This window comes from Mus pahari, chromosome 17, assembly GCF_900095145.1.
Source record: "Mus pahari chromosome 17, PAHARI_EIJ_v1.1, whole genome shotgun sequence".
Lineage (NCBI taxonomy): Eukaryota > Metazoa > Chordata > Mammalia > Rodentia > Muridae > Mus > Mus pahari.
In genome coordinates, this window is record NC_034606.1 from 37,042,497 (window position 1) to 37,056,956 (window position 14,460).

At 46.2% G+C, this 14,460-nt stretch overlaps 1 protein-coding gene across 1 annotated transcript in view; it reads right to left on the bottom strand.

Moving 5' to 3' along the window:
* Col22a1 (collagen type XXII alpha 1 chain) overlaps window positions 1–14,460 on the bottom strand; it is a 232,623-nt gene that overhangs the window by 84,633 nt on the left and 133,530 nt on the right. Inside the window, exons 36-40 of the mRNA XM_021217030.1 lie at window positions 13,577–13,630; window positions 11,122–11,175; window positions 9,159–9,263; window positions 8,193–8,237; window positions 1,642–1,719 (exon numbers count right to left, since the gene is read on the bottom strand). Coding sequence (XP_021072689.1) covers window positions 1,642–1,719; window positions 8,193–8,237; window positions 9,159–9,263; window positions 11,122–11,175; window positions 13,577–13,630 — 336 coding nt within the window. The remainder of the gene's footprint in view (window positions 1–1,641; window positions 1,720–8,192; window positions 8,238–9,158; window positions 9,264–11,121; window positions 11,176–13,576; window positions 13,631–14,460) is intronic.

The window sequence follows — 14,460 nt, forward strand, 5'->3', positions numbered from 1 at the left end:
CACTACACAGCAATAATAAAGGCAAGAGGTCATGAATAGGGTAAGGAGTAAGAGAAGGACACAGGAGGAGTTGGAGGGGCAATGATCTGAATACAGAACTCTATCTGAAATTCTCAATAAAATTAATTATTAAAAATAATGGCATTACTCAAGATACTTTTGGTTGTGGTCTGCCTTTCTGAGTGTGGAAAAAGCAGAGCCTGTTTCATGTGCTGTTCTGGTTTCTAGCCAGGTTATGTTTAGCAGGGGTGAAGTTGGGTACATGGCTTAAAATAATAATTATACGTGGGTACATGAGCTATTCCAAGGCTTAGCTGAGTATTTGAGCTTCTCTCAAGTAATAGTAAGACACGGCTGGCTGTCAAGGAAAAAAAAAATCAGTTGAAGCTGAATCAATATTCTGCCTTTAGCATAAAAGAGCAGATGGGAGAAGAGAAAAGCTCAGATTGAAAACTGTCCTTAAATTCTGAAAGCTATCACTCACTGACAGGGGGAAGAAAAGGCAAACTTCTGTGATGGCGAGAAGACACAAACCATGATTCTATTCTCAAGAAAAGAAATGTAGCTCTTCACTGAAAAGAATTCTGAATTTTAGTGTCATGTGTCCTGCTTTGGGACAAAGTGTGTCTTCTACAGGGGATGGCTGGCTGAGAGTGAGCGTTCACTAGGATTAGGACTTGGAAGAAACCGTATAACTCAGAGACAATAAAGCTACAAGTTCCATGGGTCTTACACGTCTGTACCTACGAGATGATGTAAACCACTCCTTAAAACCCACACTGTGAGAGGATGGTTTGTGGATGCTGTTTTACAACCATGATCTTGTTTCAGTTTTCACATTGGCCAATTAGAAGAATCAGGGTAACTAACCTTTTTTTTTTTTGTCCAGAAATACTCAAAACCACAATGTTTCCCCAGATCACAGCCCTTCCCCAGCCTAATTTTATTGGCTATGATTGTGTTACTCCAAGTTTGGTTCATGAGTCATGTTATTTTCCTTGACAAACATTGTGTGAAATCACACCTGCCAGTCACTATCTGCAACAATCCTGGGCACCTTGACACAGCATCATGAAAAAGGGCTGGAGTAATAAGACTCCAACCAGCCCTGAGAAGCTATAGACACTTGCCAGGAGAGAAGTCAAACTCTTAAACGGTAGTCAGTTGTACAATGAGTGTCCTTGCTCAAGTAAATAAGCCCACAACTGTGTTCACACAGGGAAGTCTAATTAATTTCAGTTGGCAACACGCAAGAGACACGGAAACAGGAGGACAACCTGCTAGGAAGAAAGGGTCCAATGGTAAGAAGAAAGAAATGGAGAAGATAATAGTTAGGATTATGACCCAAGTACATACACACATATGCAATGGAATTATGAAAGAAACCAATACAAAATGAGTGAGATTTGTTGCCATTGTTTTGAATCAGACCCAAGCATTGGACCGAAAGTTGTGTTCTTCTTGTTCCCATTAGAAGTACAACAAATTTTGTACCAACCACAGCCATGCAGACCTGCGTTCAATGGACCCAAGTACACACAGGCCCCTGCCACATGAACTGAAACAGGACTATCTCCATAAGGGATCTAGCAGGGATTCACAGTGGGAGCTGAGAATAAGGATAGCTGAATAAAGACTCACAGGAGGACCAGCAACCCCGATGCCTGGGTCACCACGGCTGCCAGGAGAGCCAGGAATCCCAGGTGTTCCTCGGTCACCCTAGGGAGGCCGAAAGACAGGATTAACAGGTTAATGCTGGCAAGATCAGTCACAATGTATAATAAGAACTATGTGTCTCACAGAATCCTCACTGTTGCTCCATCAGCTCTTCACCCATCACCTGTCCTTCATCCTCCATTACAAGATGCACAACAGGAGCGCATCCTTTCTCTTGGTCCTGGTCCAGCCCTACATGGACCAGAGCCCCCATAATTGTGATCACATGCACCTCAAACTTCCCCCAATTTAGGCATGACCCCAACTGTGATGAGGAAACTAAGACTACTCCCCATGTTGGAGAGAACACATATCTACTGTGCTTACCATACCATGCCAACCATACGTGTACCGCCACATTTCAAATCAGTTCCCACATCATCAGTAAATTAACATATGGATGCTGATGTTTCAAGACTTTCCCAACACCTACACTTTGTGGTTAGCTCTTCTGGGTGTGGCAGATGTGGTCTTAAAGTTAACCCAAGGTAGGCCATTTTTTTCAAGTTTCGCAAGGTACCGATTTGGAGGTTGGAGACTCAGCTTTAAACTGTGGCTTCAGCACTTAAAACCATGACAAGTTCCCTGGACACGTTTCTTTCCCTTTCAGAGTGGCACACATGAATAGCTGAGCCAGCATGGTAGTAGACTGGTTAACTGTGTTAAGCATGATGATAATATATGTACAACGCTGCCACCCAGTCCCCATGAGCCAGCTGCTACCTTTGCTGCTGTCCTCGCCATGTGACTCTCTGGACAGCGATGGAGAAGGAAAGAGAAGAGGAAAAGGCTTTGCCATTTCCCACAGAAGGAAGTCAATGTTCTAGTTTCTGGTGTTTTAATTTCTGTCATCTCAGAGGAAGGGGATTCTTGGGTTCCAAGGCTGAGTCTAAGGGGGCAGCATGCCTGACTGCTGCTGACACTGACATTTCCAGTCTTGGATCACCCCCCATTTTGCATAAATACCAGATTTCAGGTGCCCAACTGCCAATGAATTTGTTTTCTATGCCTCCCCCAGCCCTACAGGCAGCATCAGGAGATGACATTTCCCTAGGACTGTTTCTTAAAACCCAAATTCAGAATATACAACAACACATTACATGAGGGATTGTCTACCTACATCTCCAGCCTGACAATGCAGTGGCAGGCTTCCTTCCTGAGGCCACTTAATATCCCTGGAATGAGTCAATTTGTTTCACAAACAGAAATAGCCCAGAAGCTGGTCACAAAGAACCAAAGAGATTATGTTCAGAAAGCTGACTCTAAGGAACATTGATTTATTAATAATTATGTCTTAAGCATTTAAAATATTGTTAAACATGCTACATTTTGTTTGTTTGTTTGTTTGTTTGGCCATAATGGCCACTGACAACTCTTGCATTCGGGACCTTTAAGAAAGTAACGCTGATCCTTGAGCAAGCAGTCACTGCTGCTGTGAGTTTGTGTGTACACCAGCCATGTCATTTCTAAACACTTTGTGGCCCTTTTCCCTGTCTGCCAAGTCCTATGGTCTTCCTGCTCTTCTGCTGGGTGCCCTGAGCCTCACGTGTGGGAGGACTGTATCGATATCCCTTTGTAGCCGATACTCACATCCATCTTTGAACTTTGAACAGTTATGAGGCTCTGCATTAACAACTGTCCACAGCATAAAGATGCTTCTCTGACCAAGGTTGGCAGGCTGCCCATCCCCAGGGGATAGCTCCTCTTCCACAAGCACACAGGAAGCCATAGATGCACTCAGTGGATTATTTAAGAAACAAAACAAAACAAAAACAAACAAACAAACAAAAAACAAAGAAGGGCATGAAGTTGGGAGGGAGATGTATTGGGGAGCCCACCGAGAGTTGGAGAAGAGCAAGTAGAACAACAGATATGATCAAGATAAATTATATACATGTATTAAATTTTCAAATAAGAAGTAAAAGACATTATTTAAAAACAAAGAAGAAAAGCCATCCTCCTAAGGTAATGTGTCTCTCCTGATCCTGGGATGACGACAGTTGGATCTTCATTCAGCTAACCCTCACTGCCTGTCCCATGTAAGCTGAGACCTATGTTCCAGTGCTGACCTGAAACTGAGTTGTGATGCCTGCTTACTGTGTCAGTACTTAGTGCTAAGTTCTGAAGTGGATTATCAATCACGAAGACGGGAGCAACGGAGCTGACAAAGTCCTTACAAAAAAACATAGGCATCAAAACCCCAAATCCTTACTAAGATCCCTTAATCCCTGCCATTTCTCTTCCTTGTCCTTCTAAACCCTATCTCCAGCCACTGATGATCAGTGAGAAGCAGAGCATGCATTGTGCCACCCTCAACTATCCTTCTAGAACTTTCCAAATTTCTCTTCTCCTTCCTACTTAGTGCATTGTGTTTCTTTAGGATGATATGGTATGTGGCATGACTAGGCCTAGGAAGCAAAACATACTTTGGATCTAAGAAATCTAATTAAGAATATTGGGAAAGGCTTGAAAAGATAAATACAGGAGCAAGTGGGAGCCTGTCCCATGATTTATCTGCCACCAGTTCTTTACAAGAATGAAGACAGTCAGGTAGGAATAGCTCAGACATAATCTGGTGACTCTTGGTCTGGCCCTAGGATGGTGTCAGGTACCTCCTGTAACCTTGGGAAGGCTTCTACACCTTAGGACCTTCATCAATAAAACAGTAAGACTCTACCAAGATTCCCTGCAACTTATATGTAATCATTCAGAAGGAAAGTGACTGTAAATTTGAGAGACACACCAAGTATTGAATTTATGTTACCATTTTACCACAAGAGTTAGCATGAAGAAAAATTAGAGGGGAACATAACAAAGTTAAATAAATCCATTCCTTCTGAACTTTGGATTTTGCTTTAAAGTGACTGGTGCAGACTTCCCTACTGTAGCCAGCTTGCAGTCCCCTCAAGACCATGTTCTGTGCACATCAGTATGCACTATTACTATATCAGTGTGACTATTAGTGAAGATGTATAAAAATGTCTGAAATCTAACAGAAACAGACAGACAGACAGACAGACAGACAAGACAGGGAGGAAGAGAAGGCAAGTATGCTAATCAGCTGAATGACTCTTGAATGACAGGTCACAGCATGCCCCTTTTGTTGCGGTTTGGATGAGAAATGTCCTCCAGCAGCTCATATCTTTGAACATTTGGTCCTCAATATGTGATACAGTTTAGGAAGATTATTGAAACTCGGAAGTGCAGTAATGCTGGAGAAGTACTTTGCTAGGGCGAGGATAAGGTTGCAGTTATGATAGATGGTCCCCACGTCCTGTTTTCTCTCTTTCCCTCCCTGCTTCTTCCCCCCTCTACCTCTGCTTCCTGCTTCCTGTGTCTGGATGACATGTGATCGCTCTGCTTCCGGTCAGGCCGATCTCTGAGCCCACTGTGATGCCTCCCGTGTCTGGATGACATGTGATCGCTCTGCTTCCGGTCAGGCCGAACTCACCCTCCAGGTGCCATGCTTTTCCTCACAGTAATGGACTCAATCCACTCCAGAACTGTGAGTCAAAATTAATTCTATCTTCCATGACTGTTTTACTTTTTTTGTCACATTATTCTTGTCACAACAATGGCAAAGTGGCAGCTATTCCTGCTTCCTGTATGTGGCACGGCTTCTGAGAGCTTGCTTAAACTTCCATGCCCTAAGCTCCTAAGCATTGACCCCCTCCACAGCTGATTAGCACACTTGCCTTCTCTCTCTCCCTCCCTGTCTGTCTGTCTGTTTCTGTCAGATTTCAGACATTTGTATACATCTTCACTAATAGTCACACTTGCTGTCCATGTGTTCACCTCCCCCCCCATCCCCCTATTCACTTGCCTACTCAGTTAAAGCTTACCACCACATACCTCAAACGAGTTCGACCTGATATAGGCTAGATATATCTATGTATCTCTATACCAAGTGTCCGTCTTAAGGCCTGATACTGGTGGCTGGCTTCAGTGCCCTCCATCTGGATTGCAGGAACATGCAGTCCTTCACCAGCCGCTGTGTCAGGTACCGAATTGCGCCTTCCCCAAAATAAACCTCTCTCCTGTACCCAAGAGAAAAGACTGTGCTAGCAAGGCCTCTCTGACCCAACTGGGCAGCCGTGGTACATGATTGATTTTCTGCAGGGACCAGGTCTGGCCCCATCTGTGTCTATAGCCTATTGTGATGCTAAAAAAAAAAAAAAATCCCTAAAGAAACCACTTCCCAGCTTAATGAACAGACACTTTTAGAAAATGGCCCCAAAGGACGCAGAAATAAACCTAGCACTCTGTCCTCAAGAGCCAGCAGACAGGATGAAACCGTGTCTGAGACCCACATTCCAGAGAGGAGTAGGTGGAGAAGTCTGGGGTCTTGCGAGGAGATGGCAGCTTTAGGACAGTGACTATGCACTATAAGCTTATTTATCTCTTAAGGAGCTCATTTCAGCATCAAATATTCTTGACTTCTTCAAATAGAAAAGTAACAGAGTCTCAAAAAGCTAAAGCCATTGGCTTTCCAGTCATCTACCTTGTAGGTAGCTGAGCTGGAATTCAAAATAAGTTCCTTATGAAGCCCAAACACGTACACTTTGCAGGAAGCAAGTGTCACTCACTAAGAGTTGCCTGTAATCACCAGTCACCAGGAGCCATTGAGATGTGCTGATGGTCACCTACAGATTGCTTCGACCCTTAATCCCATGAGGTGTGCTCTCTTGACTCATGGGAAAGGGCTAGAGACCTCTCTCCATCTCTCTCCTCCCCTTCTCCCTTGCAGCCTTTCCTCTACACTTCCACTGAGCAATCCAAAGATGCCCTTGAACCTTAATTTACTTTCTAAATGTCTTGACGAACCACTCTGGAACTGACACATCCATACATTATCAACAATGGAATAAGTGTCGACTTAAGAGGAAAGGATGGTCTAAGGGCAGCACGGCTTACCCTGGGCCCCATGCTGTTGAAACTGCTCAGTAACGTTGGGTCAGGAGTTTGAGCCCACATCTCTATGTTTGCTGATGCTTGCACTGGTTCCCACATGACTTTCTCCAACAGAGCGAATATAGATCAGATATACGCGACCTAGGTGAACACCGTCTTGTTGCAACAATAAAGCTGAAACCACAGGATGCCAGTGGTGGTGGTAGTGATTGTTGTTGCTGTTTTTATTGTTGTTGTTGTTGTTGTTGTTGTTTTGGAAAGGTGTTACTGGCAACCCCTATACTGGGAAACTATTTTTTTTATAGCTATGGTAACATGTCCCTGCCCCAAACACTCTATTTAGAAGGAAAAAAGAATATATTTATGGTTCTGTTGTTAAGGCCCCAAGATACAACTGCAGAATAACGGGAATACATAGTGTCTCCCACTGTCAGATAAAGGTCTTATGTAATTAGGGTGGAAAATGAGACAAGCCAAACTCTTTACTTCTCTGCCACATCTGACACCCTGGTTTTGGTTCTAAAAGGTGATCTGTGTCCTCTGGGTCCTGAAGGTCCTTCTCACAAGGGAAGGGTCAGAGTACTTGGATACTGAAAATGAATCTGGACAGGGCTCCGCAATGACAGAGAGCCTCCCTCATACAATGCTTCCTTCCCCTCCCCCATTCAGCAAATATACAGTTGGCATGCATTTACTCCGACCATATAGATCATTCTCCCATTTAGGGAAAAATCTTCGATCATGGGTAATGCGAGCAAATTACCACGCGGCAAGCCAATTCGCATACACTACAGTCCCACTTACTGCAGGTTTAGGATGGCTACAGGGAACACCGGGTTGAATAGGGAGAAAAGGATGAAGCCAAGATCTCCGTTTTGCTTCTGTCAACATCTATGGAAGAACCTCAAACTAACTTATGCTAGGTACTTGTTTGCTGAGCCTTTCACGTAGGATTTTTAAATTCAGTTCACTCTGTACTCATGTCGCCGAGATCCCTGAAGGTACAGCTACAGTGTAAAAGAAACGGGGGAATGGTCTTGAACCAGGTGGTTGGACTCTACAGCTGGGAATAAAACTTCCAAGTCATAGCAACGTATCTGGAAACCTCAGCTAGCCATCTGCGATAAGAGGTAGTGTGCTTCAGAAAGTGCTAGCAGTTTCAGGATGACAAGACCACGGTGTAGAAGATTCCACAAAACTGTATTCCAATTTGCAAATATGTCAGGGCCTAACTTCTTGTAATATCACACACACACACACACACACACACACACACACACACAACTTCTAAATTATGCAAAAATTTCAGGATCATCTGGCACCGAAATTTCACCTATAACAAGAGAAGACTTAGCCCTCGGCTGGGCTAGGTGAAGGACGGTAACTATCTAATAATGTAATCAGCGTTTACGAAGCACGCTGTGGGTAGTAAGTACATCACCATCTCAAGAGTTCCTGTATGTGAAATGTGGGAGGGTATCCAGAGATGCTTACAACAACAAAAATGTACATATTCTCTAAGTGGTCACACGTACCATCTCCAATCTGCTTAGACAAGCACTCACCTTAGTTCCTAAGGGACCAGGTAGCCCAGGTGGTCCACGTAGTCCCTGTTGAAATGAACAACATGGATCCATGAGAGCTGAATTGCTCAGCACAAACCAGGTTGCTGCCCTCTGCTGGAGCAGTCGCTGGAGAGCCGATAGACTCTCATGGAAATGTGAGTACATTCAATCACAGGTCCTGGGTGTGACTCCTGACTCTGCCACCTCCTGACCTTATTTGGACAAACACAAGTGTCACTGTTCCTTACTGTGTTTTTCTACTTCAGATCTTCATGCTAAGGGCACCCAAAAGGAAGAAGCAAGATCAAATTTCAAAACCAGGCTCACTTGACCCCGTGACCCCTAAACCTAGTCTCCTTCTTTATCACACTCTGGGTAGGGACTCCAGTTCCAGCTGATTGATGAGCTTGGCCTAGTAACAGCACTCATGCACACACTTGAAATGTAAGTCTATTTTTGGCTGGAGGAGCTCAGTGTGGACCAAGAATCCCGTGTGTGTGTGTGTGTGTGTGTGTGTGTGTGTGTGTGCCACAACCACTGGGTACTTTGAAATTTGTTTGCATGACTGGCTTCCTTTGGATCCTGAGCCTGCAGTCAGAGCCCCATGGGCTCCGAGCTGGCTTAGCGTACAGCTACCATGTGTGCCCATTTGTAGTTTTGCCCATTCCAGGGATCCAGTTTCCTGTGGTCAACCACAGGCCAAAAGGATTAAGTCACAGATTTTAGCAGTAATTCATGAGTTAGGAATCACTGTCCTGGAAGTACAGCGTTACAAGTTTTCTACTTTCTTGTTATTTTTAAGCATGCTGATTGACGACAGGACTATGTCCCTGGGTGAAGGGACATCTTATGCATCAGCTAGGACTCGCTTTCTAAAATGAGTCTTTGCTTTTGCTCTGTTCTCTTTCCCATGGTCAGCCTGGCTTCCCAGAGCTCAAAGCACGTCAGAGTCAGCCCACCACTTACCGGCTCCCCATCCTTCCCCTTTCCTGGTGGCCCTGGGAGGCCAGGAGCACCAGGATCTCCCCGTGGACCAGCGGGCCCTGGGCTGCCTTCTTCCCCTGCTGTTCCCTGGGGACAAAAGGAGGACCTTGATGAGCATTAGCAGCAGGCAGAACTCTGCTTTCCAATGGCGAGTCAGCCGGAGCCTGTGTGGCAGTGGCTTCCTGAACTGCCTGTCCCTCTGAAGCATCAGAAGTCAGTCAGACTGCTCAGTGGAGGTGAGAAGCTGAACTCTGTTCCACCCCCGCCCCCCACACACCCTCGGCCGCCATTCACATGCTGAAGTCCTTTCCCCCAGCAGAGCCTCCACCAAGCCTCGCCTTCCCTGTCTCTATCTCCTTCTCTGGCAGAGAAATACAAGATAATCAGTCAAGGCGCTCAAACAGGAGAGGGAGGGGGTCCCTTCAAGTCTAGAGAGCAGGGTCAATTTTCCCAGCTCCCAGCCAGACATAGGACATGGTAAAGAAAGAGTAGGTGGGAATTTGGGGAAATTTTGTCCTTTTACAGAGATCTGGTCCCTTCCAGCCCTGGGCCTCGTTCAACAGCCACGGTTTTTTTGTTGTTGTTTTTTTGTTTTTTTTTTTCCCCCACACATAGTCAAGAGCAGGTGTTTGGCTCCCCCTAGAGGTCAAATGGGCCAACAGCACACAGAAATATAATTTGAATATATCCCTATTGAATATATCCCTATTTGATGAATTTGGAGTGGCCCTCACCTCTAATCCCAACATTTTGGAAGCTGAGGCAGGGGGATTGCCACAGATTAGAAGCTTGCCTCAACTACAGAGCGAGTTAAAGGCTGGCATGAGCCAGAGAGTGAGATTCTATCTCGGGCACCAGCCATATTTGGGCGGTTGTGTAGACTGCTGTAGATAATACATCTTGAGAAAGGACACTTGACATGTGCTGGGGCTAGGCACACCATCACCTCCTTGTCAAGTGTTCTCTCCCCAGGCCATGCCCCTGCCTACAGTCCTTGGGGTGATGTTCATATGCTTGGGCCAAAGCTCCTTCTGCTATCCTCTCTTGACAGCTGAGCAAATTCAAGTGTAGAGAGAGTGCCATTTGCTAGGGTGACAGTTTCTCAGCCTTGGTCTTGTTGACACTGAGGATGGCTGAACCTTGGCTGCTGTGAGTGTTAGGGACAGTATCCTTCCCTGTGTTTTGTGATAGTTGAGGAAGGATCCTGTTCTGTGTACACTAAGCCAGGTGCAGCTCCTCTCCTTGGCATAGGGACCACCAAATGTCAAGAGGAGGTGGGACTTCTCCTAGTGAAAAACCACTGTTCTGACCCTAATTCAGAGTCCCACAACTCAGACATGGAACCAGCCTTTGATGAGTCTGAAACTCAAACTCTCCTTTGGGCACCGATGAACACTATGGGTTTGCCAAGCCCCGCCTCAGCATCGCTACCACAGATGAGAACCTTCCTTAAAGCACATGGCCACGTCAGAGCAATGTGCAGAGGGACTGCAGAGGGTGCCCTTTTCCTCCTAGGCCTGTGGACTCTTTCTAGCTGATAGAAAGGGGGATCTTGTTTCCCTCTTCTCTATAATAAGCAAAAACGCTTTCCCAGGCTGGGGAAGGGTTCCCTGGTAACCACGACGATGCTCAGAGGATAAGTGGATCACAGAATTAAAAGTGGAGTGTGTACACTGAGATCCAGCTCTGCTGTTGACAAGCTCGGAGATATAGAGCAAATACAGTCCCTCAGAGCTTCTGATTACAACAGTAAGGGGACATTGCTCTGAACCCCCGGTGAGCAATGAAGGTGAGAGGATATGAGAGCTCACATTCCCCTCTCAGCCATACAATCCCTTCGGATGCCTGGGTCCTAAGACAGCCCTGAGCAGTTTGAATTCCTTGCCCACTGGCTCAGTGAAGCCTAAAACAACAGATGCCTTACTGCAGTCTACATGCCTCTTACCTTCTCTCCACGCTCCCCGTCTTTCCCAGGGGCGCCTCTGACACCAGGGGAACCCTGAAAATAGGAAAGGTTATTCACACAGTCAGTTTTTTTGATGGACATTAGTGCCCAGGGTTATGTCAACAGGTCCCTTACACTTCTGCTCACATGTTGCCCATCCAGTCTTAATCTGGCTGGTGTCCATGTCCTTGCCTGAGTCTGGTTCCGGAGCTTGTAACAACGAAACTTTGAGAACAGGTATGGTCTGCTGAGTGCTTGCCCCCAACAGCCTTAGTCTTTGGGCAAGCAGACCAGGCGAGGGCTGACACCAATAAGATTTCTTTAAACTCAAAAAACCTGACTTGGTGTTAGAGATCTACTCTTTTAGCGTGCCTGGGGTTCTCCCCAACACCTCAAGGAAAGCTCAAGGATAAACATTGTGCAGACACACCAGTGGGGAATGTATGATCATGAGCCAGCTAGTGACACTGAGAAGTGGAGCTCAGCCCTGTTGAGGACTGTGGAGCCTACCAAGGACACCCTGCATGGCTACTTCACCTTGGAGCAAAGAACTAGGCTACCAGGGCTGGAGAGATGGGTCAGTGGTTAAGAGCACTCACTGCCCTTCAAGAGAAACTGGAGCAATAAATATTCAATTCCCAACACCTGCATGGTGTCTCATAACTACATATAGTTCCACCTCCAGGATCTCTGAAGCCCTCTTCTGGCCTGCACAGGCACCAGCACACAGTGGTACACAGATATTCATGCAGGCAAACATCCGTACACAAAGAAATCATTTTGTTATATTTAAAGAGATGGGCTGACAATTCTGGCCCCTTTCTATGGCTGACTGGACAGGATGCTCTCCAAAAGCCCGATAAAATGGGCAAAAGAAATCAGGATTGGTTGGCGCTGACTATCTATGCAGGGTGGGAAAAGAAGGACTATGCAGCAAAGAGCTACTTCAACCACTTCCCTCAGGACTCAGTCCCTTCCTGCCTCCATTGCCCCCTGCATAAAATGAGGTCAGCTCTACCTAACAGGCTTGTGTGGATGAAATAGACAAACACATCCACATCGTGCATTAAAAATCTGTCATGCATTGTCCGTGGAGTCATAGACACCTGGGAAGGTTTAGACATGAGGAAGCCTGGCCTTGTGGTAGGATCTTTGATCACCCTGTCAACACCAATATTGTGCAATTTACTGGAAAAAAAAAGAAACCTGGGTCTAGTTATGGTGTGGCTCACCCTTATTTCACACCTTTAATCTCAAATAATAAAGGGTAAAGTAAAGTTAGTTTGTAGAAGGAAGAACACATCTTTGAAAGTGATATCTAACTAAGGAGCAGAGAAGTGATGAGTCAGAGAAAGATCTGACAGAATAGGATAGGCCCAGCTCTTACAAGAAGAGAGAGGAAAGGGGAGCTACTTACAGGGCGGTGCAGAGAGAGAAAGGGGGCAGTTTAACCTGGCCATTTATACAGAGACAGGTTACAGAGAGAGAGAGAGAACAAGGTAGACACAGGCGAAGACAGAACAGGCCAGAGAGTGAGAAGGAGCCGGGAGATTAGAACAGATGGCTAAGAGTTAGTGTGAGGAGGAGCAGAGCAATTCAGGAGAGGCTGAGAGAGAGGCCAGATTGAATCAGTCAGCTTGAAGAGAAATCAGAGCCAGAACACCTGAGTTGAACCAGCCAGAGCTCAGAAAGAACAAGGAAGGGTGAGCTTACTCAGCAGCAAGTCTCAAAGGCTGAAAACGTTCGAGGTCTAGATAAGATTGGATGGAGGCTGGGAGCTTCCAGGACCAGGCCTAGGTTGGCAGAGGGAGGCAGTAAGCCTTGAAGAAGTCCATTACATCGGGCGAATAAAATTCACTTTTACATGGCCTAGCCTATTGCAGAGGATATTTTCCCTATAGCCTCTGACCAAATGCCACTGTATGTCATATTGAAAAAAAAATCAGTAAAGTCTAAATCAATGCTTAGGTTGAATCATAGAACTAGCCCATCAAAAGATATCTCGGGTCTCCGCGTAGGAGAGGGAAAGGGGGAACATCGGCAGGCGGTGGGGAACCTAACCAGGCCTCATTTCTTCAGATGAAAGAGCTTAGATGTGGATGACCAAGTCCTGAATGCTGGTTGTTGGGAGGTCTGGATAAGAACCAAGGTCTCTACCAGCCATCAGGACCTTTCCTTCTAGGTTCACTTATTTCCTTGAAGGCAGACTGGGACGCTGATTCCGACATCAGTGAGATGCACAGTCTCTGTCGCACCAAGTCCATCTACAACCCGGGCAGCTGATATGTTGCCTAGAACCCTGGGTTGGCAATGTTCCGTCTGGGTAGCCCTCATATGTTCACTGTTGACAGTGCCGCCCACGGCTCTGTGTGGATGGGAAGGAGGAGATGGACAGAGGCAGACACTGCAGGTTCACAGCCCACAATGGCATGCTTGCTCTCTGCTCAGTACTCACCAAACTTCCTGGGGGTCCACTGAGACCAGGGGGTCCTGCAGGTCCTGGAGCACCCTAAAAAGAGATGGGGCAATTGAGAAAAGCCAAATGTATTGTCTAGAAAAAAAAAAACTGACCCCAGCCATTCTCCATATATGTCTCACATTGAGTTCACCCTGGACTGCTGGAATAGCTTCCAAACGGACACCCATAGATATTTGGAAGCTGCTCTTCATTGAGAGTATCCCCACCAGTGAGACTCAAGCGAATGGGTTTGGGAGTGGGGGGGGAGCCAGAGACAGAAAGACTCTCACGGTTCCTCAGTCCCAGGCATTGGGGTAGGAAGTGTGGATGGCAAGAGTGGGCAGGGAAGAAAGCCACCCATCATGCCTAAGGAGTTTGGGTGACCACCAGTCTTGATCTTATGCATAGGAAGAAAGGAGGGAATTGATCATAGTTGAGTTATGAAGAGAAGACCCTTGGTACACTGAGGTGTTAAAGGGCACTGGACAAGCCTCGAGGAACACACCAATGATAAGGGTTTGGCAGTGGCTGACAAGGAGATAAACAGAGAGAAACTTTTGGAGAATGGAGGGGAAGGGGCTTATGATGAGCTACTGGGTTGAAGGTAATCATAGAGCTATATGACCCTGGGAAGGCTGCTTTAAGGCAGGGCTCTGCTGAAGATGCTGGCGCCATTCACAGAGCAAGGGGACCTGGGGAGACAGTGGAGGAGGGGTGTGACTGCAGGTATGTGCCCCTGTATGCACATGACACGTATGTGCTTGACTGGATGGCCAGTCACTGCTTCCTGAAGTGGATTTTAATTAGAACTTGATGGTGGGTCATGACTCTGTGAGGCTGGTCATTCCAAAGGGTTAGTGACATGGAGTGGGAACTAGAAA